This window comes from Camelus dromedarius, chromosome 26 (assembly GCF_036321535.1).
Source record: "Camelus dromedarius isolate mCamDro1 chromosome 26, mCamDro1.pat, whole genome shotgun sequence".
Taxonomy (NCBI): Eukaryota; Metazoa; Chordata; class Mammalia; order Artiodactyla; family Camelidae; genus Camelus; species Camelus dromedarius.
This window is the reverse complement of record NC_087461.1, coordinates 2,757,656-2,777,718: the sequence shown is the minus strand read 5'-3', so window position 1 is coordinate 2,777,718 and position 20,063 is coordinate 2,757,656. Positions and strand designations below refer to the sequence as shown.

Sequence of the window (20,063 nt, the reverse complement as noted above, 5' to 3'; positions counted from 1 at the left end):
AGATTCCAGAAAAAGATAATAACAAGATTTCTAGGTAAAGAGAACAGTATGCACAAGGGTGAGGAGACTAGAAAGAACATGTTTTATTCCAGGAACCCAGGGAGTTTCAAATGATTGGCGCAGAGTGTCTGCAGGAAGAAAAGAGGCCAGGAGTAGGCAGAGGCCAGCTCAGCCGGGGCTTCTAGGCCAGAAGCAAAGGACTTTTAAGCAAGAAGGCGACATGGTCACACTGAATGGTCCCCTTCTGCTGCCACGTGGACAGTGGACTGGAACTGGGAAAATGTGGCAGGGTTACAGAGGCTGCTCCCATATCCTGAGAATCTTAATAAGGCGGACGGCGGGAGCAGAGATCGAGAGACAGATTCTGAGCTCCCGGCAGAACACTCAGTGGATCTTGCTGATGGACTGTCTGGTCTGGGTGGCCGAGTGGGTGGTGGCCCGTTGGCTGATGTAGGGAGCAGAGGACACAGTGCCACTTCTGGGAAAGATGAATTTTGATTCTTCAGAGGTCCAGGAGAGGTCACGAGATGTACTGGTCACGAGCTCAGCAAAGCAGCCACTTCCAGCTGGTCCCAGTGTCCCTTAAATGGTCACTGCCTCCTTGGGGCAGCTCCCCAGAGTGGCTCCCAGCACCAGCCCCTCCCTCAGCCCAAGGGCCCAGGAGTGCTGACAGGGGGTGCCTGTGGTCTCTCCACACCTTGCCCACGTCTTCATTAAACCCCTCGTAAGCACCCAAGTTAAACCGGAGGCATGTCCCTACCTGGGGCTGCCAAGGGGCCGGTAAGCGGTCATGGACACTTTTCTGGATTGGCAAAAACTGATCAGATTCTTCTGAGTAAGGTATGGGTGGCACTCGATCTACAAAGAGGGTCACAGCTCACCAAGGAAAGCTGACAAGCAGTCCACCCGAAAACAGGTCCTCTGTTCCTGCCGTGGCCGCATCACTGAAGCGCGAGGGGACCCGTCCCTCTGAGAACAGCCACGTCGCGAGCGCTGGGGCAGCACTGCAGGTAAGGACCGTGGCCCTCGCGCCTCCGTCACTGACACGTGTGTATCATGAGCGGACATCTTATATACTGTATTTTCTATCTTTTGTCCCTATGATGTGAGCTCCACGCAGGCAGGGATTCTGGTCTGTTTCTGTTTTGTTCACGGATGTCTCCCCAACACCTAGAACAAGCTGGGCATACAGAAGGTGCTCAGTACATGGGTGGATGAGGGAAGCTGGGGACTCATGCGGCACAGACGAGCCTGGTGACTCCAGTGGAGACTCTGAGAGGCGGGACAGCAGGTCCCTGTCCCTCCACACTCTCTGAATTTTCATATACGACCCAGGTCAGAAGTGGGCCTGAGGAACACTCGTTCGAGGGAATCAGGGAGACCTAGGGACACGCTGGGCACGGCCGTCAGGAGAACCCCCGATGGAGAAGCCCTGGGAGGGGCGTTCCCGAGGGTCCGAATCCCTGCTCAGGAGACAGACCCCCCAGCTTCCGGAACTGGACGACGCTCTGTTTCCTGCTCTGGGCTCTGGGTTCTCGAGCGCGCTCACTGCTGGAAGCAGCTGGGCTTTGCCCGTCAAGACCGACGTGCTTCTCCGAAGCTGCCATACCTCAGTTAACAAGCTGAATCATAAGAAAGAGCAGGATGTGACGCTCGGTCTTTATATCCCCAGATGGCGAACTGCCCAAGCGCCCATCAGGGACAGGATGGACAGCTGCCCTTGGGAGGTTCCCACGGGGAGCAGGACACGGAGGGAGGAGCTGATGACCCACGAGGAGGAGTCTAACGGGTGCCACGCTGAGTGAAGGAGCCGGGCACAAATGAGGGCACAACGTGCTGTGTGGTGTTAAGTACGTGACAGCAACCTGGTACAACTGTTCCGCGTTATCCAGACAAAGCTCTGCAGCTCATCGATGCTGCTGGAAATCAGAAGAGTGGCTGCTTTGAGAGGGAGGGGGGACTAGAAAGGAGCGTGGTGGGGTCTTCTGGGGGGCTGGTCCGGCTTGTTTCCTGATGCTGGTCACAGAGCCAGGCTCAGTTTATGAGAACCAGTCAAGCCCTATTCTTATGTGTGCACTTTTTGTATGTAACACTGTTAACAGAAAGTTTCAAATAAAATGCTGCAAAAATGCCCTTTCCACGTGCAAAGCCAGCCAGTCCAGAGAACACAATACCTTTCCTTCACAAGCCGCTTGTCTGCGGTAATGTCCTGGCAGCATCTGTGACCCTGGCCACCTCACTCCCAGTGCAGCTCTACTTTAACCTGATAATATATTTAAAATAAACACAACAAAAATATCAAGAAAAAAACCCAAAACCTAGGCTAAACACCATCCTAAGTGTGGCCATATCAGAAGTGTCCCTTTACTTTAAAATAAGGAACAGAACAGGAATGGCCATTGCACTGGAAGGCCCAGTCGGGATAAGTGGCTCAGAAAGAAACAATCTGAAGCTTAAGGACTAGAAAAAAGGAAATGAAACAAGAAACGCAAAACAGGTAAACCCATGAGTGCTAACTGAGCGGCTGCCTAATGCCTGTCCCGGATGCTGAGAACCACAATGAACTACGCCTCTGGCTTTAAGAGTTGATAACCGGATAGAAGAAAGAATTTAAAGAATATTTTGATGAGCAGGGTTGATCATTCTAGTTTCTATCATCCAAAAATTTCCTATGTGACTTCTTACAGTGAGTTTTTATCAAAGGCTATTTTGTTTTCTTTTAAAGCAAACTGAAAGGCTTTTTAGTGAGTGCTGTGTCTAAATCACTGACAGGAATTTAAAAATCCAAAGTAGAGAAAGGTCCAAAGTGCTTCCACTATCAGGTTTTTACACCGGGAAGAAGACAGTTTCTTTTTAAAGCCAAGATGGCAATGACAGAGCTTCCTTGTCTTTTGACACAGACATTTCTCCATCTTTCACTGGGCTGCTGGGCTGGCCTGCCGAGTGACCGTTAATTTTTCTGCCCTTACCCAAGAGTGACAACCTTTTCTTCTGGGCTTTCCCAGACCTTATTTCTGAATAATTATGCTTGGGCCTTAGTATGAAATGCGGTAAAGACAATCTCCATTTTCAGAAAATCTGATATCTAAAAATTTCATCTTCCAAACACAGTAGAAGGACCCATGGGCCTGCGGACGCTGCCGCATGTGTCCTGGGGGTGTCCCTGCGGGTGTCCAGGTAGGCGGCCCCTTCACGTCAGGGCGTGTCCAGAAACGACGCTGCCCCTTGCCCAGCACGAGGCCACCTCAGCTTCCAGGTGCCCAGGCCCAGCACAGGTACCTTCTCCATGCTGCAGATCGCGTCTGCGGCTGCCCCGAGAATCCCGAGGGACTCCGCTGGGGTGGACGCCTGGATTAGCTGGCAGCACGGGCGGCGGGCACCTCGATTGGCAGCCGGCGGCCCGACTGGTCGGCGGCGTGGGTGCCGGAGCCGGAGGCAGGGCGGGGGGAGTGGATGTGCTCACGGGCCGGGCGGTGCAAGACCAGGCCTCACACCCAGTCTCCTAGCAACTCGCCCGAGGCGCGCAGCATCTGGAGCCCAGAGGTACCAGGCTGCTGGGCTGGGACCCCCAGCTTACCAGGGTCGGCTGGACGGGACCAGCCCAGGCAGCGAGGAGAGGGCAGAGTCCGGGGCCTTGTGTCCACTGCTCTGAGCGCCTGAGTGGAAGGTAAGCTCTCGAGACTCCCACTCCCACGGCGAGGAGGCTCCAGGACCCCGGAGGGAAGGCCTGCTTCCTCCTTGACACGTTGGTGTGCTTGGGCGGGACCCCGAGGGTCCCACGGGCTCGTAGGAGTTTGGTGGCCTTGGTTCTCCTTTGGTGACCTGCTGCGCCAAGTCCTGTAAACGTGTTCTACCCTTTGGGGTCCTTGGGAGCAGGGGGCAGCCTGGGGACCTGGGGAGCGCGGAACGTGGTGGAGCACTGGGCCGCTCTTCCGGGGACCAGGTACCAGACCCTCCCTGCTGGAGCCGCCAGTCCTCGGGCGGAAGTGGGCGGAGTCATTGCCCCGCCTGGGGCGAGGCTTCCAGCCCTCCTGGACTGCCCAGGACGGCGGAAGGAAACTGAGGGACACGGAGGAGCCGAGCCCCCCTCACCCCCCTGGGGCCTGCAGGTCCTGTCTGTCTGCCCCGTGGGGCCTGGGAACCCCACTGTCCTGATGACCCCAGACAAAGATGCGTCTTACTTTCTAGTTTCCTGTCTGCAGTGCTGGCGCTGGCCACCATGCGGCGGCTGTGCCTACTGCGGGCCACAGAGTGGCCGGGGAAGGACACCAGGGATCATTCTGGGCGTCCCCTGCCCCCGTCCCAGCACGCGCCTGTTACTGTTAGCCTCCGTCTCCACTGTGTGAGCTGCGCGGAGGTGGGAGGGGACCCCGAGATCCCTTTATTACTCGTCTAGCAGCTGTGCTCTCAGCACTCACCCTGAGGCGCCCCGTCAGGACAGCGGGAGGTGCTGAAAGGCCCTAGGCGGGGGCCAGAAGGCCTCCATGGTGACGTGTGTCCTGACCGGAAAGTCAGGAGGCACCAGCCCCGCACGCATCCGCGAACAGGGTGGGGCGGGGGGCTCAAAGGGCTAGGGAACAGAAGGGAATTTGTGCACAGCGGGCAGCTGGGGTTCCAGGCCCAGGGCTTTGACTTGCATGGCCACGGTCCCGATGCCGAGGAGGCCAGGCTCCTCCCTCCCCTCCTTCCTCCCGTCAGCCCCCTCCCCGGTCGGCTGCAAAATTACTTTTCATCTATTTGCGAGAGTATCTGAGAAGACTCTGTGTTTCGGCTTCACGTCACGGCTGTGAGCCATTTTGCACTTTCCTCCTGTCTAAGTACCTTGCTGACCCGTCCCTGCTCTGTCCACCCAGCATGGGAACCGTCAGCCCGGAACCGGCTGAGACGTGCAGGCAAGCGCACTGGGAGGCTGCTGGGCGCCTGGTGCCTGCCCGCCAGAGCAGCGGCGCCTGTGTCCCGCCTCCCCTCCACCTGCTGGAACTCCGCCAGCACCCAGCAGGTCCCCGGCCTGCCGGTGGAAAGGTGGGTGCTTGCCTCCCCTACGGCCCAGCTGTGTGCCTGAGGAATGGCATTGCACCTCTCTGTTCCTGCGTTTGCTCCTGTGAAAACAGGCTACGAGGACTGAACTGTCAGAGGCAGGGGAAGAGCTGAGTCTGTGCCCCGCCCTGTGAAAGGACCTGCTGCCTCTTGTTTGTGACTTTCCCTGTGCCCCACGAAGAAGCCCTCTGCTTCAAGCCTCACCCTGTGACCCTGTGACCCTGTGACCCTGGCCAAGGCTGTTTCCCATTTGTAAATGAGGTTTCACATTCTGTCTGGGGTGAGGTGCCTGTCCTGGGTGCAGCCAGGGTGGGGATCCCCGGGGGCTGCTGAGGGGCCCCAGGTACACTCAGACACCTGAGGAGATTCATTCTGTCCCAGTATAGGAAGCGCCTCCCAGTCCCACTGGACAGCATGGCGGGCAGTGGACATGTGATGCCCTCCTGGCCTCCTGTGGGCAGGGATTCCTCTGCCCTCACTGTCTGAGGCAGGATGGACCTTGGAAACAACTAAAGAAGTGAGTGGGCACCTGGAGGGCTCCTGTCTCCAGAGGGGGTGACATCTGGGGGCTGAGGCTGGCGGGGGCTGGGGCCGGGCCAAACCCTGGCTCCCTCCTGTCCTGCGACCCCTGCTAGAGGGCTGCGGGCTGGGCGCCTCTTGCTGAGGCTGGGGTCAGTCCTCTGCAATGGAGACTGTGTGTAGCCCCTGCTGGTTAGGAGGCCTGCCCCCACCTGGCAGCCAAGTGGGGGCCGGGCTAGCTGAGGTGGGGCTGGCCTCCGGATGGCAGGGATGGGCACAGGAGCCCGGGGTGGGTGTGGGGCGGAAGTCCAGTCCTCTGACCCTGCTGCCCGCCCCCTTACCTCCAGCACCTTCTGCTCCTTCCCAGTTACTGGCTGGACCAGTTTCCTGAGGACTTTTGTCAGCCCTCGGCCTGAAGCAGTTTGTGGCTTCCATGCAGCTCAGCGTGTTTGGCTCAGGCCCGCCAGGAGCCCCGGGCCCACCTTCTCCTGACCTGGCTGGAGGACCAGGAGCCCGCCGAGGCAGATGGAGCCAAGGTGAGGAGGCCCAGGAGGAGGGGTCCTACTGGGCCACTCAGGGAGGGACCCCAGGGGCTGCTGTAGGGCCAGGAGCAAAGACTGGCCTCAGACCACCCGTCAGCGGGCAGCCCTCCCCGGGCCACTCGGGAAGGCACTGGGACGCACTGTCTCGGGAGGGCACGCGGGAGGCGGTGGCGTGGGAGGCGGTCACAGTGGTGAGCTTTTCTCCCGCAGCTCCCGTGCTGTCTCCAGGCTGGAGCTGGCTCGGTCCGGCACCAGGTCCGGTCCAATCTCAAGTGCTAGATCCAGCTGCCTAACCCCAGAACCCAGGCCCGCTCCAGACATCCGCGTCGTCAGGTCGGCCCCGCCTCCTGCAGCAGGTGGTGCCAGAGCCGCCGGCCGGGAGCCTGGCCAGCCCACGTCCTTCACCGCCTGCAGACCTGGGGACACGGCAGGCACCTCCCTCAGCGCCCGCCCTGAGCTGCTCCAGGCACTGAGCTTGCCTTCTCTTCCTTCCGAGGGCAGCTTTTTCTGTTTAACTTTTTCTTCTTTATATTTAATTTTTAACATTTTATGTGTTAAAATTTAAATTCAATAAAATGTGACCTTTTAATCATTTTAAACTGTGCAATTCAGAGGCCGTTATATACCTCCCCAGGCTGTGCTCCCAGCAGCACCATCTAATTGCAGACCATTTTCATCTCCCCAAAAGGAAAGCTAGTACCCAAAGCCATCACTCCTGTTTCCTCCTGTCCCCAAGTCACCTGGCAACAGCTGCTCTGTTCTTTCTCTGTTGCTTTATCTAGTCTGGATTATTCCTATAAATGAAATTATGTAATATGTGGCTTTTTGTGTCTGCTCATGTATTTAAAGTGGGGACTAATTCATTTTTGTTGTTTTTATTGAAAATAGCACTTTTTTACTTAAAAGGGAAATTCCAAATAAATCAGATTATATGTGAAAACAGAAGTGCTGGTAGGAGACGTGTTCAGAGTCTTGTGCTCTGAGAGTCGCAGGAGGGCCCGGAGCCATAAGGAAACCAGTAAGAAAACGAGCAACCACACACTATAAACGGGTAAAAGACACTATCATGCGCTTCGTGAGAAAACACACTCAGCCGTAAACACACGGAACGTGCTGCCTGGTGACGGCAGAAGGGCTGATCCCAGGGGACTGAAGGTGCCCTCGCAGCCGCTGTAGAAGTGGGAAGTGTTTTTCACTGCTGACGGGAAGGAAGCTGCCTTCCAGAGGGGGCAGCTGGGCCACGTCTATCAAAAGTACAATGTATCTCCCCTTTGATTCAGCAATCAGAGTTCAGGGAATTTATCCCACGGAAGCACCACTGCACTCGGCACACATCACCGCTGTTCACTGCAGCCCTCTGCATACGAGCAAAGGACGAAAGAGCCCAACTGCCTTCGCTAGCAATCTGGTTAAGTGCGACAGTCCACGACCTGAGCAACAGTGCAGGTGGGGAAAGATATGGGAGGAAGCTCTTTACCTACTGATTTGTGAAGTTCCCCGCCCGGTCCTGGTTACTCGCAGGGCTGAGCCTCGCTGTTCTGTCTCTTCCACGGCCAGCTGGCTTTTTTGGGCACCTGGGGGCATGGCTTAAGGACTGTGCCACCGTTTCCAGGGGCATCGTGGTCACTGGGGGTTAAAGCCCAGGGACCTGAGCCCAGTTTAGACACTGACCAGTACGGGCACCCTCGCCAGCCTCTGGGAAGACACTGCCCCATTCCCTCGGTGACCTCGAATACCAGCGCTTCAGGGTTCGCAGTGAGAAGACAGATCACAGGCAGTTCTTTGTCTCCTGGGATCAAGACAAACTTCCTGGAGGAAACTAGGAACGGATTTCTTCAGACGCCCATTTTAAAGATGGCAAACCCCAGGACTTGTGAAGGGAGCGGTCACAAAGGGATCACGTGCAGCGTGGGTGTTCAGACCAAGGACCCCACGTGCCCTCCGAGGGCCCCACTCAGACTGGTCTCAGCTGGCCGGACAAGGACATGGGCTCCACCCGCGGCCCCTCCTGACATACGCCGCGCTGCAGTCAGCTCCGTGCCAGCCGGGCTGTGCTTTCCTTGGCTCGATTCCTGAATCTCTAGCCCAGCGCACAGTAGGCACTTACGCATGTACTGAATCAGTGTCATCCTCCCAGCAGTCCTGGGAGGAGGTGCTGCCCTCGAACAGACGTGAAAGCTGACCCCCAAGGCAGTGGTGGGGTGACGGATGGCTGGATCTGTCTACTCGTCCACGCACGTATCCGTGCGCACCACGCCCTGTAGCGCGCAGGCACCTGGAGCGCAAAGGTGGCCCCTAGACACCCAGGTGGCTCTCAGACCTCACACCCAGCAGGTGAGACAGCATCTAACCCACGGCCAGGCGGTGGGGGCCACACCGCTCAGCTGCTTCCAGCACGAGACCCTCCACAGCCGCCAGTCAGAGGGGAGCTGGCCCCGCTGTCCTGCCAGGCCGAGGACCGGCCGCACGATGAGAGGCGCCTCCAGCCTGAACACTCCGACCAGCTTGGAGTCACAGGCAGCCCTGGTTCTAGACCCAGGCTGAGCGTGACCTTCATCGCCAGCTCTGTCACCCACTCTGGTCCCAGTGCCAGAGTGAGCCAGTGACTGGGCGGGGGCTCCGGCGCCAGCTCCAGGCCCCATGCCAGTTCCACAGCCCAGCGCCACCCTGCCCCGGGCATCCGCACCAGAGCTACACCCAGCACCAGCGCTCCCCCTTTCCCTGTGGATGACAACTTTTTTTTTCAAATTTTCTCGAAAATTTCATTTCTTTTATGGTTTATTAGATTTTGTTTTAAAATTTAATGTAGTAAATATTTCCCTTTTAATCACCTTAAATTATACCATTCAATGGCATTCCGTAAGCTCAACATGCACCCATCACTGGTGTCTATTTCTAGGATGTTTTGATCACGCCGAGCAGAAATTCTGTGCATTAGTACAGACACAGGGACTCGGCCAGGCACCCGGGCCTGCTTCTAGCTCTGGGGGATTCCAGAGACTCTGTCCCGGAGCCGGGGACACTTGGCCCTTTCTGTGGGTGCAGAGCAGGAGCCCTGGCGCCAGGAAGGGCCCCCCCCACCCCCTCCTCCCCACCGACCCCACCACCGGCTCCTCTTTGTTTCTGTGCACTTCCTCCTCCCTGGCCTGTGGCCCACAGCTGGCCGTTCCTCCATCCCGCCAACCCCGACCAGAGCTAACGATCCCTGACCTGTGCTGCGCCAGGAACCCCCCTGCCAACTGCGACTCTGTCCTGAAGACGTGGACTTTCACCCTGGGGAGGAAGGTCTGGCGAGGGGCTCAAGATTGCAAAAGACACCTTCTGATGGGTCCCGAGTGCCGGCCAGCACAGGGCTGCGTCCCCCAGGTCCTGCTGGCCAGGAAGCGAAGCCTCTATGGACTGCGGTGTCCCACACCAGCTGGGCATCTTCTGCCCAACCAGCCAGCCCAGGGGTCAGATTCTCCCTGCAGCCCCCCCACTGCAGCCCCAATGCCCACCCTTCACCAGGCTGGCCGGCCTCTCCTCGCCCACTCACATTATAGGTGTCTTGGAAGAGCAGCTGACACTTGCTAGGGTGCTGCCTTCTGCACACTTTCTCAAGGCCCCCTACATCCAGGGCCGAGCCCCCGGTGCCCACAGGCATGGCTTCCCACCCAGCCGCGAAGGCACCAGCGTGGAGCCGAGGGCCGGGGGCCGTTCTCACTCCCTGTCCTCAGACTGGCTCAGGTGTGCCGTCCCCAGCAACAGGGTGGTCCTGAGGAGTCCCTCACGTGCTCGGCCGCTTCTCCAGCTCTGAAGGGGAGGGGATGGGGGCCAGCTTTTCCTGGGGCTCCTACTGGCCAGGATATGAAGTTTCCCCGACAGCCCCACCCTTCCTGGCACCAGGTCTCCCGCTGTGCACCCACAGAAAGAGCCAAGTACCCCTGGGTCCTGAACAGAGTTTCTAGAATCCCCCAGAGCTAGAAGCGGGCCTGGGCGGGGGGTGGGTCTGCGGAGTTCAAGACTGTGTCGCTCAGGCTGCCCCCCCTGTTCTGGGAGGCAGTATCCCCATCTCCCTGGGTTCTTCAGGCAGAAGCCGGCCTCCACCAGCCCTTCTCCCCTGTCACCCCCCCTACACCACGGCCACCTCGCTGTCCTGGACGTGGGTGACAGCAACATGCCCACGAGCATCCTGGGGGCTGGGAGTGTCCCCATGGCCCACTCACCCAGACCCCTCTGAGTGCAGACCTCTACTGTAAAAGGAGTCAGCTCTGGATTTGCCAGGTGTCCCCCTCAGCCCCGGGAGGAGGCGGATGGCCACCACGGTCCCCTACTGCACACGGGAGGTCACGAAGGCAGGCCACCTCTGGAGCTCGGTCAGCTCCAAAACCAGCGGCAGATTTAGAGCCAGGGACAGAGCTAGACCAACGCCGGGCCCCAGGAGGAGCCGGCGACAGCACCGCCCCCCTGCACCAGCTCCAGAGCTAGGAACAGGTCCGATCTCAGCTCCAGCGTCCCCGCCAGGAGTGGGGCCCGCTCCAGTGCGAGCTCTGCCATCAGCCGTGGGGCGCGGGCCACTGTCTTGCGGCCTCCTGCACCGAGCCCAGCAGGCACGTCGCCACGGCTGGCGCTCGGAGCAGCTCCCGACAGACTCCAGGATCAGAAAAGGACCAGGACAGAACTGGAACCCACACCCGTTTCAGAGGAAGAGTCAGGCCCAGAGCCAACAGCCGCTGCAACAGCCGCTCTCGCGCCAACAGCAGGGCTAGAGGAGCTCGAGCGCCACCTCCGCCAGCCCCAGGGCCGCCACCTGCCCGCGCCCGCGACCTAGGCAGAGCCACTGCAAGTGTCTGAGCTGGAGCCGGTTCCAAAACCACCAACTGACCTGGAGCCTCAGCCCCGACACCTACTCCCGAGCGCGGGCTGGCGGAGCCTCGGCAGCAAGGCCGCAGGAGCCCCGCGGCCAACACCAGCTCCAGAACCGGAGCCGGGCTCCGCGCGGCGTTCGGTGCAGCTCACCAGGTGCAGCTCACCAGGCGCAGCCTTCCCGGCCCTAGCCGGGGGTGGGGCGCCCTTTTTACTGTTTTTGTAGCTTCTGTTTCTTTTTCTCATATGCGGTCTGGGTACCTGTATGTCGTAAGATTCATGTTAATTAAATCTACCTTTTAAAACAGTTGGAATTGCACAGCTCAGTGGCATTAACTCCACTCACAGTGCACGGTGCCACCCCTGCTACCTAGTTCCAGAGCGTTCCCATCACCCCACACCCGGCCTGTTAAGCAGCCGCTCCCCACTGCCCCTGCTCCCCGGCAACCATGACTCTGCTGCCTGGGTGTTCATTTACATCCTACTCAGGATTTTGGTACATGAGGTGCCATATAATACTGGCCTTTGGGGAAGGATTTCTTTCACTGAGCATGTTTTCAAGGTGGAAGGGTGCCTGTATTGTGCCACGCACCTTCTTCACCCCGGCTGAGACGCCCGTGCAGTTTTATTCTTCATTCCATCGGCGTGGTGTGCTACGCTGACTGCCCCGTTGGCAGCAGTGCGGCCGTCCTTGGGTCAGCTGCCTTGACGGTGATGCAGCGTGCATTCAGCGTACCGCTCAGTTCTGTTTGCTAGCATCTTGTCTGGGGTTTTTGCATTTCTGTTCATACTGGACTTTGGCCTGCAGTTTTCTGTCCTCGGGAGGTCCCTTGTCTTCCGTCTCAGGGAGGACCGCTGGCATCGCAGACCGAGTTCTCCTTCCTCTTGTAGTTTGTTGCAAGGATCCGAGAGTGACTGGTGTCACATCTTCTTACGTATTTGGGATAATTCAGCAGGGAGGTTCTCTGATTCTCTGCTTTTCTTTGTTGAGAAGTTTCTGGTAACTGACTCAGTCTTGTTACTTACGACGGCCCCTGTCCAGTTTCCATTTCTTCTGGAGTCGGTTTTGCTAGTTTGCTGGCGCTAGGAGTTTATCCACTTCCTCGAGCCTAACCAGTTTCTCAGCCTGCCATTGTTCAGGGCACTTTGTTTTTATAATTCTTTTCCTTTATGTAGAGTCATTAATAATGTCCCATGGTCACTTATGCTTTTGTAATTTGAGTCTTCTCTTTAATTAATTTAGGAAAATATGGGCCAATTTTGTAAATCTTTTCAAGAAGGAACTTGTTTTCCTTGCTTCGCTCGAAGGCTCGTTTGCTTTCTGCCCATTTGTCTCGCTCTATCCTCACTGCTTCCTTCCTCCCGCTACCTAGGTTTACTTTCCTCCTCTTTTTCTGGCTCACCGGGGCCATCGTCTAACCAGCCCCGGCCCTGCAGGCACCGAGCCTCACTCCCCAGGGTCTGGGTGGTCAGGCCGGCAGGGAAGCACTTACGGACTGGACTAGCCGGGCCCCTGGGCATTTTCGGCCCCAACTGCCAGATCCCACTTTTACCCTGAAATTCTTTTGCTGTGTGTATATACACAGTGTCATGTGTAAGAAGCGGGTGGTCTACGGGCTGACCTGCCGCCCATGGACTGCTCACAGCCGTGGGGGACTTCTGCTCTCTGGGATCTGAAGACTAGCTTGGTGTTGCCAGGGGTTCTGCGGCGGGCGTGGAGCCCTGCCCACCCCCACCGTCCTCTGTGTTCTTCCCTCGTGCCTTGCTGCGGGTGGGTCACTGCCACCTCTGCCCACGGGCACCCCAGAGCACCACTCCCGGCGGCTCTGACCACTGCAAAGCCAGCATTCCACTCAGCCACAAGGGTCCCAACAAAGAGCCCAGGACCAGCAGCAGCTGCAAGTCCCCAGGACCACAGGATCCCTACCTCCGCAGAGGGGGCTTTCCCGATGAGTTCAGCGGGGACTCAGCCAGCATCTCAGGCTCTGAAGTGAAGATCAATGTGAGCTTTGTCCTCGAGTCCTCTGATGGCCAAGGAAGGAAGCTGAACACCCGCCTCTTCTCTTGATGGCACTTCTGCAGCCCCTCCTGGGTTCCCCAATCTGCACCCACAAAAGGAGCCAAGAAGCTCCAACCTCTAGAAGCCCCAGTGCTGCCCCCTAGGATGGGGGTGCCCAGCAGAGTCCAGGGCTTCTGCTGACCTTCCCATCCCCCACTGTTCTGGGAGTTCACCTCGTCAGAGTCCCCCCAAGTCGACAGCATCAGTTCGCCTCCAGCAGCATCTCCTTCTTCCCAGTGCGTACAGCCACAAGCACCGTGTCTCGGGTCTGCAGGCACAGCTCCTCGCTGTCCTGTTCTAGCGGGTAGGTGACACAGCTCCAACCCTGTCAGTCTGGAGGGGGTCGACAGCAACATGGACAAGAGCCCTGGTGACCTGGATGGGGGTGGGGGTGGGGAGTCCCCTGGGGCCCCTCAACCAGCCCTCTCTGGGCACAGACCTCTCCTGAAAGGTACCTGGCACGTCCAGGCAGCGCATCCAGCCCTGCGAGGAGACACAGCAGCCTCCCCCGTGCACACGAGGGCACGAAGCAGGCTTCTCCAACCCGGGTGGTCCCTGGGGTCCGTGCTGTGACTGGGGTGGATAACGTGCCCACAAGCTCTGCCTCTAGGATGCTGTGGCTCTAGTAAGACTGCTGCATCGTGTCTCCTGCCCACCAGCCTGCAGCGGCCCCGACGCCTGGCCTGGCATTCAGAGCTGCGTGACCTGGTCCCGAGGACCAGTCCCGTGTGCACCCCTCAGCCTGACTCTCGTCTTCCTGGAGCCCTTCTCCCTCAGGAGCCCCTCCAAGCCCTTGCGTCCTCACAGCCCCTAGCCTGCGGTGCCCTCCCCTTGTCCCCCGTCCACGATGGACTCACCTCCAAGGCTGCATAGCACAGCCTTTGAGGTTAGACTGACGGGGGGGCCAGTCACACCCCCGACACAGGGAGGCTTCTGTTGTGACCTCTCAGTCTCCGATGGTCTGGGCTTGTCCCTGAGAGCTGAGTGACTCTGGGCGTTGGTGCCATGGTTCATCTATGAAATGGGGTGACCTCACTGAGTGCCAGGATAGGGGCTCCCTAATAACAGTAATTACCCCCAACACTCACCCACCTCCTCTAGGGGTCCCCACCAGCCAGGGCCAGGGGGGAGCTGTCCCCCTGAGGACAGGGAGGAAGGGTGAAGGGGGAGGAGGGAGAAGGGGCAGCCTGAACGTCTCCCGCGCAGACTCGTCATCTGCTGTCCCCTGCAAGCCTTCCGGCCGCAGCCGTGCACCGCGCTGGCCTCCGCGGAGGAGTCTGGGGGCCAGGACAGCAGATGTGTATGTGGGGGGGTGTTCCGCGACTTTCAGGCCCCACGTCTCCAGCCAGTCTGACTGGAGTGGGGTGGCCTGTGGGGCTCAGAGGCCGTTGGGGACGTGCAGTAATGGCCAGCTGGGAGCCCTCGGTGCATCGAGCACGTGCGTGGCAAGGTGAGGCCTCTGGCCCGCGCCGCCCGTGGGCCTGTGTGCGCGCCAGGTGGTGGACTTGGATGTGAGGCGGGCTGCCCCGTGCTGAGTCCGCGTGTGGGAGGAAGTCCCTGCGCCCCTGAGCGCGTCCTACACCCCGAGGGCCTGTGGGCCAGGAGCCTGGGCCATGTCCACATGCGGCGGGGCTCATGCCATTTCGTGTCCATCTCCTCCTGGGACAATCGGGAAACTGAGGCCAGGATGTCAGGGACTGGCAAGGGTCCAAAAGGGGGACAGAGTCCAGAGGAGAAGGGAGGGTTCAGTACTCCCAGGCAAGGGCTCACCCTCTGGTAGGGTGTGCCTTGGGAAGGAGAGCCCCTAAGACCCTGGGGCCCCCCCCCCAGCCCACGCCTGCCACGTGGGGCCCTTTCCTCTGGGCGACCACACGTCTTCTACCCGTCCATCCACAGGCTTAGTGTGCAGGGGACACTTCTGTGGTGTTTAAGTGTCACCCGTGGACCGGAGCGATGAGGTAGACGACATAGCTAAACACATTTTGGATGTCATGGGATTATTTTTACAGCACACAGAACTTTTTTAATTTTCAAAACTGGTTCATACATTAAAGCAGTGTGAGAAAGGGCACTTTTAATATTTCTTTTCAAAGGGCCGAAAATATGGGGCTAACTTTTTGTTTTAATAGACATCATTTTAGAAGTGATTATTTATACAGAGAAAACTCACAAATTGTAAATCAAGTAGCTTACTATTTAGAATGTGCTTCATCTGAGCTTGGGAACTGTTTTGTGGCTCTGGATAGATGGGTTTGTTTATTTAGGAAACCCGACTGAGGAAAGACAATTGTATGATAAAAAATAGTTACCTATAAGTTGGGAACGTTCTAAGGATCTTGGTGAACACTAAGACTTCATCGTTTGGGTCTCCTGTCCTCTAGTGGCCATTTCTCAAAATGCAGACAAAGCTGCCTGAAGGTGAACCGTTTGAAACAGTACAACCCAAGGTGTGGGGGTCACGCTGGGAATTTTGGAGATGCGAGGAACCTGAGAAATTTTTTCACTTGGTTTCCTCATTTTTTGCAACATAACCACCATGTCTCGATTACATACTCCCAAGTGATTACTGACATAAAATGGATTTCTGGCATCTCTTGACTATTTGACTTAGCAAATTATCCAAAGCTACAATACTTTTCTGTAAAAATTCTACACGTACACGATAATCTTAGATCTTAAAACTACCTGCATAAAGGGCGTTTTGCAAATAAATAAACACTTTAAAATGTACTTACACAGTCTCCTACTAGCAGGTAAGCTCCTTATGTATTGTGTTTTTCATTCCTTATAATCACACCGTATACCTTGTGGCGTGTACACTGTATTATTCTGATTTTATGAGGAAATAAAGTGCTACCAAGGGGGTCAGACTTAGCAACTGGTACATCCGGGGCCTGAAAGATGAATTCTGTTCTGTAACTTTCCTTCTTTTTAAAATCTATATAGTTAATCAATTTTGAATTGATTTAAAATTATTTAACGAGATTAAGTTGGTAATGTTTTAATATATTTGTATGTTTAAAGCAACACTTGGGTCTCATATTTCTTCATATACTAATGTATGCCAGCCTCAAAGATCTAGCTTCTTGTATAAAGTTTGAGAACCAGGTCCCATGATCTTAGAGAAGGTGAGTTTTTAGAAAGTCTGAAAAGAGTTTTTTTTTCATTTTCTTAACTGAATAATTTAGAAGCAAAAACTAGCACTCAGTGTCCCTGTTATGGCAGCTGCACACAGGTGCCTCGTGGGCTAAGATGGATGATTTCAGATAAGACTGATAGTTAACTTCAAAAAGATTCCATTGCTATGGAGATCCAGATGACTTTTTTGAGTCCTTTGCCTAAAATGGCTGCACCAAAACAATCCCCTGGGCATGCCCCCGACAGCCAGGTCTAAGTCAGCTCGCTTCTGATCGTGCGGCAGGCGTCTGCAGACAGGCCACCCTGGTCACTCTGGCCCGTAACGACTTTCCCTCCGCTGAATTTCCCGATCTGCTTTGTGCTGCTCGGACAGCACTGACGTCACACGTAAGAACAGCAGCACGATATCCCTTAAGAACCAAAGAAAGAGAATCTTCCTCTGAGAGTTCAGCACATAAACTCCATGAATAACAAGGTTAGCTGCTTATAAACTAGCCAGAACAAAAAGGTTGACTCTCCCCTGCGTAAGAAGGAATTCCTCCTGCCTGATGGCCCTGGAGCTGGGACAGTGGTCTTCACCTGCCTTCTGACTTGGACTGACTGAAAGTGGTACCACCCGGGGCCTCGGGCCTTATCTCCTGGGTCTCCAGGTTGTTGACGATGCTGGGACTCCTCAGCCTCCACAACCATGTGAGCCAATTCCTTACAATAATGAGTTTATATATATAATATATACATATATAAATACATATCATATATAAAACTCTCATGTGCTATAAGCTCCCAAGAGTGAGGAAATGCACGTTATCTTTCCGTTACACATTCAGCACTTTACAATTCTGCTGCAGTGCAGGCTTCCCAGGTTAAGCGTGTGTTTATTGGAAAGAAGTGTCCACAGAGCAGGGGTTTGCCCTTACTCTCTTCACACCGCACTGTCTGGGAAAGAAAGGGACCGTATCTTGGGGAAGAGGAAGCATTCATTCATTTATCACTTACTATGCGTGCAGTATGTAGTATGAAACAGACCTTATGCTAGGTGAGAAAATACAGAGGTAAAACACAGAACTCCTGCCCTCACGGGCCTCACACTTCTTAGGACGACAAGTAAAACCTAGGTAGATAAAATCCTAATTAACAGGGTGACTTTCATATTAATCTTAAAGGAGTGTGGGCCTAATAACGGAGCTTCAAGATACATAAATCCAAAGCTGACAGAACTGAAAAGGGAAAGAGATCCACAATCATGGAGATTTCGACACGCCGTCAGTAACTGATAGAAGAGACAGACAGGACCAGAGAGGCAGCGGCCGCAACAAAGCAGAGCACACTTCCCTTTCAGGCGCCGCTCCGTTCTCCACGGGACCCTATTCTGGCCTACAGACCAAGTCTGAGTATATTTAAAAGGACTGAAACCCTGCAGCGTCTGCATCCCGCCAGCCGGCGATGCCTCCCCCCCGCCCCCCGCGTGCCGCTGGACAGAAACCGGAAGGCGGCCGGCAGCAGCTGTCTGCAAGGACGGGGCCCGGCGCCGAGCGACGTCCGCGGGCGTGAGCGCAGGGAAGGCGGCGAGCTGGGGCAGAGGGCGGCGCGCCGGGCTCGCCTCCTCGCGGCCACCGCACGGAGGGCGAGGGCCCACGCGGCAGGATTCCCTCCCGGTTTCCGGCTCGGGGACTTGGGCGGATGCGGATCCGGTTCCCCAGTAATAAAACTAAAACTCAGGCCCCCTCCGTGTCTCTTTCCCTGCGGCGAGAGTGACGGCTGTGTCTCCGCTCCCTCCTCAAGCCCCGCCCCGCTCCGCTACCCGCCCGCTCCGGGGCGGAGCCGGCAGCCCGACCCCGCCGGCAGGCGCGCCGCCGGGCCCCGAGGGGCGGAAGTCGGCACGACGGGCGGCCGTAAAGCGCGCCTCACTTCCGGTTAGCGACGGCCGCGCCGAGCGACCCGCCGGCCCGCCTCCGGTAAGCGCCTCCGCCGAGCTCGCGGTGATTCATTTTTCCCCCCCGGTTGCGGCCGCTTCCTTGTCGTCGCCCTCTTCGCCTTGGATCATGTTCAAGAAATTTGATGAAAAAGAAAATGTGTCCAACTGCATCCAGCTGAAGTCGTCAGTGATTAAGGGTATTAAGAACCAGCTGGTGGAGCAGTTTCCAGGTATCGAGCCGTGGCTGAACCAGATCATGCCCAAGAAAGACCCGGTCAAAATCGTGCGGTGCCACGAGCACATAGAGATCCTCACGGTCAACGGGGACCTGCTGTTCTTCAGGCAGAGGGAGGGGCCCTTCTACCCGACGCTGAGGCTGCTGCACAAGTACCCCTTCATCCTGCCGCGCCAGCAGGTGGACAAAGGCGCCATCAAGTTCGTGCTCAGCGGCGCGAACATCATGTGTCCGGGCCTGACCTCCCCCGGCGCCAGGCTCTACCCGGCCGCGGCGGACACGGTGGTCGCGATCATGGCAGAAGGAAAGCAGCACGCGCTGTGCGTGGGGGTCATGAAGATGTCGGCGGAGGAAATCGAGAAGGTCAACAAAGGAATCGGGATTGAGAACATCCACTACTTAAACGACGGGCTGTGGCACATGAAGACGTACAAGTGAGCCTCAGGAGACGCGCTGGGGCCCAGGGTGGACCTAGTGCTGGGCCTGTGCTTGTGTCTGTGTGTGACAGCGTGAAGGCAGCACCCCCGTGGTTAGCGAGTCAGCGGACGCTAAACGAAGGGACAAAAGACAAAGTAAAGCTTGGGAACGAATCCGCCTGTGTGCGTGTGTGTCATTGTGTGTGTGTGTGTGTGTCTGTGTGAGTGTATGCCTGTGAGTGTGTTTACGGACGAGTGATTTGCTGTCTTGTCTGTCCAAGCAGATACCCGATCAAACAGGTAAATTCTCTCTCTGTATTAAATTAGATTTCAAAGCCAAGAGCGTGCAGTTGGGAGAGAGACCGTAGTTGTGAGTGAAAAGTTGGGAGAAGAAAATGACTGGAGAGAGGCCCTTAAACAACTCTATTATTATGGCCACTTAAGGGATAAGTGCTAGAAACAGAAAACCCAGTAAAAAGTGTACAGCAGATCTGATCGGTTGTCTACCCAGCAAACATTGCCCCTTCCCTCCTTGCTCGCAGAACTCTGTGCATCCCTTTTCTACATGAGTCTGGAAAGGGCTGATTCGTCTATTTCCCTCCAGATTGATTGACTTATATGTGAGGATGGGGCCTAAGGCCAGCAGGATCTCACCTGCTTAAGAACCCATAGAAAGTGAGGGGCTTTTCTTGCATGGTTTTGAGTCATTTATAGGTGGTTATGTGACCTGTGTTATGAGGGGCTGCTCAAAGGAGGATGCGTGGTGAAAAACGGTCTCCCTACTTCGGATGGACATTGGCATGTATGATTTTGCTCTTGCCAAACACACAGGCACCCTCGATAAGTGTAAAGTCTGAACATGGTAAAATTGGAAATGGAAAGCAGTGTTTTATGATCTGGTGATTAATCAACTATGGAGACTCCACATTTTGGGACCTCTGAAGGGGTGTGACAGAATTCTGTGAGGTAATCAAATTTTCTTATCAATTACTTCATTGTTACTTGAGTTTTCTGAAATTTAAAGCCAAAGGTAGCTCCATTTTTATAGGGTGGCATCATAGACACCTAACAGAAAAATAAAGGAGGATAAAAACAAGTCAACTAAAGTTCATCAGCATCTTTGCCAACAGAATTCAATGGTGGAAAAGTAGAAGCAATAAAAAATTAGGCAATAAACAGACTCACAGAGGAAACTTGAAGTTACCAGGGGGAACGGGTGGGAAGGGATAAATTGGGAGTTTGAGATTTGCAGATGCTAACTACTGTATGTACAGTAGGTACACAAGAAGTTTCTTCTGTAGAGCACAGGGAACTATATTCAGTATCTTGTAACCTATAATGAAAAAGAAAATGAAAA

The 20,063-nt window shown here is 56.0% G+C and overlaps 1 protein-coding gene across 1 annotated transcript; it reads left to right on the top strand.

Moving 5' to 3' along the window:
• The first annotated feature begins 18,051 nt into the window (after nucleotides 1-18,051).
• LOC105104491 (malignant T-cell-amplified sequence 1) lies at nucleotides 18,052-19,802 on the top strand. Its single transcript, XM_010998211.3, has one exon. The coding sequence runs from the start codon at nucleotides 18,183-18,185 to the stop codon at nucleotides 18,726-18,728; it is 546 nt and encodes a 181-aa protein (XP_010996513.1). The 5' UTR covers nucleotides 18,052-18,182; the 3' UTR covers nucleotides 18,729-19,802.
• The last annotated feature ends 261 nt before the right edge of the window (nucleotides 19,803-20,063 follow it).

What these genes read in the sequence shown, in the direction of transcription:
- LOC105104491 (XM_010998211.3), top strand. Translation starts at nt 18,183, where the DNA reads ATGTTCAAGAAATTTGATGAAAAAGAAAATGTGTCCAACTGCATCCAG.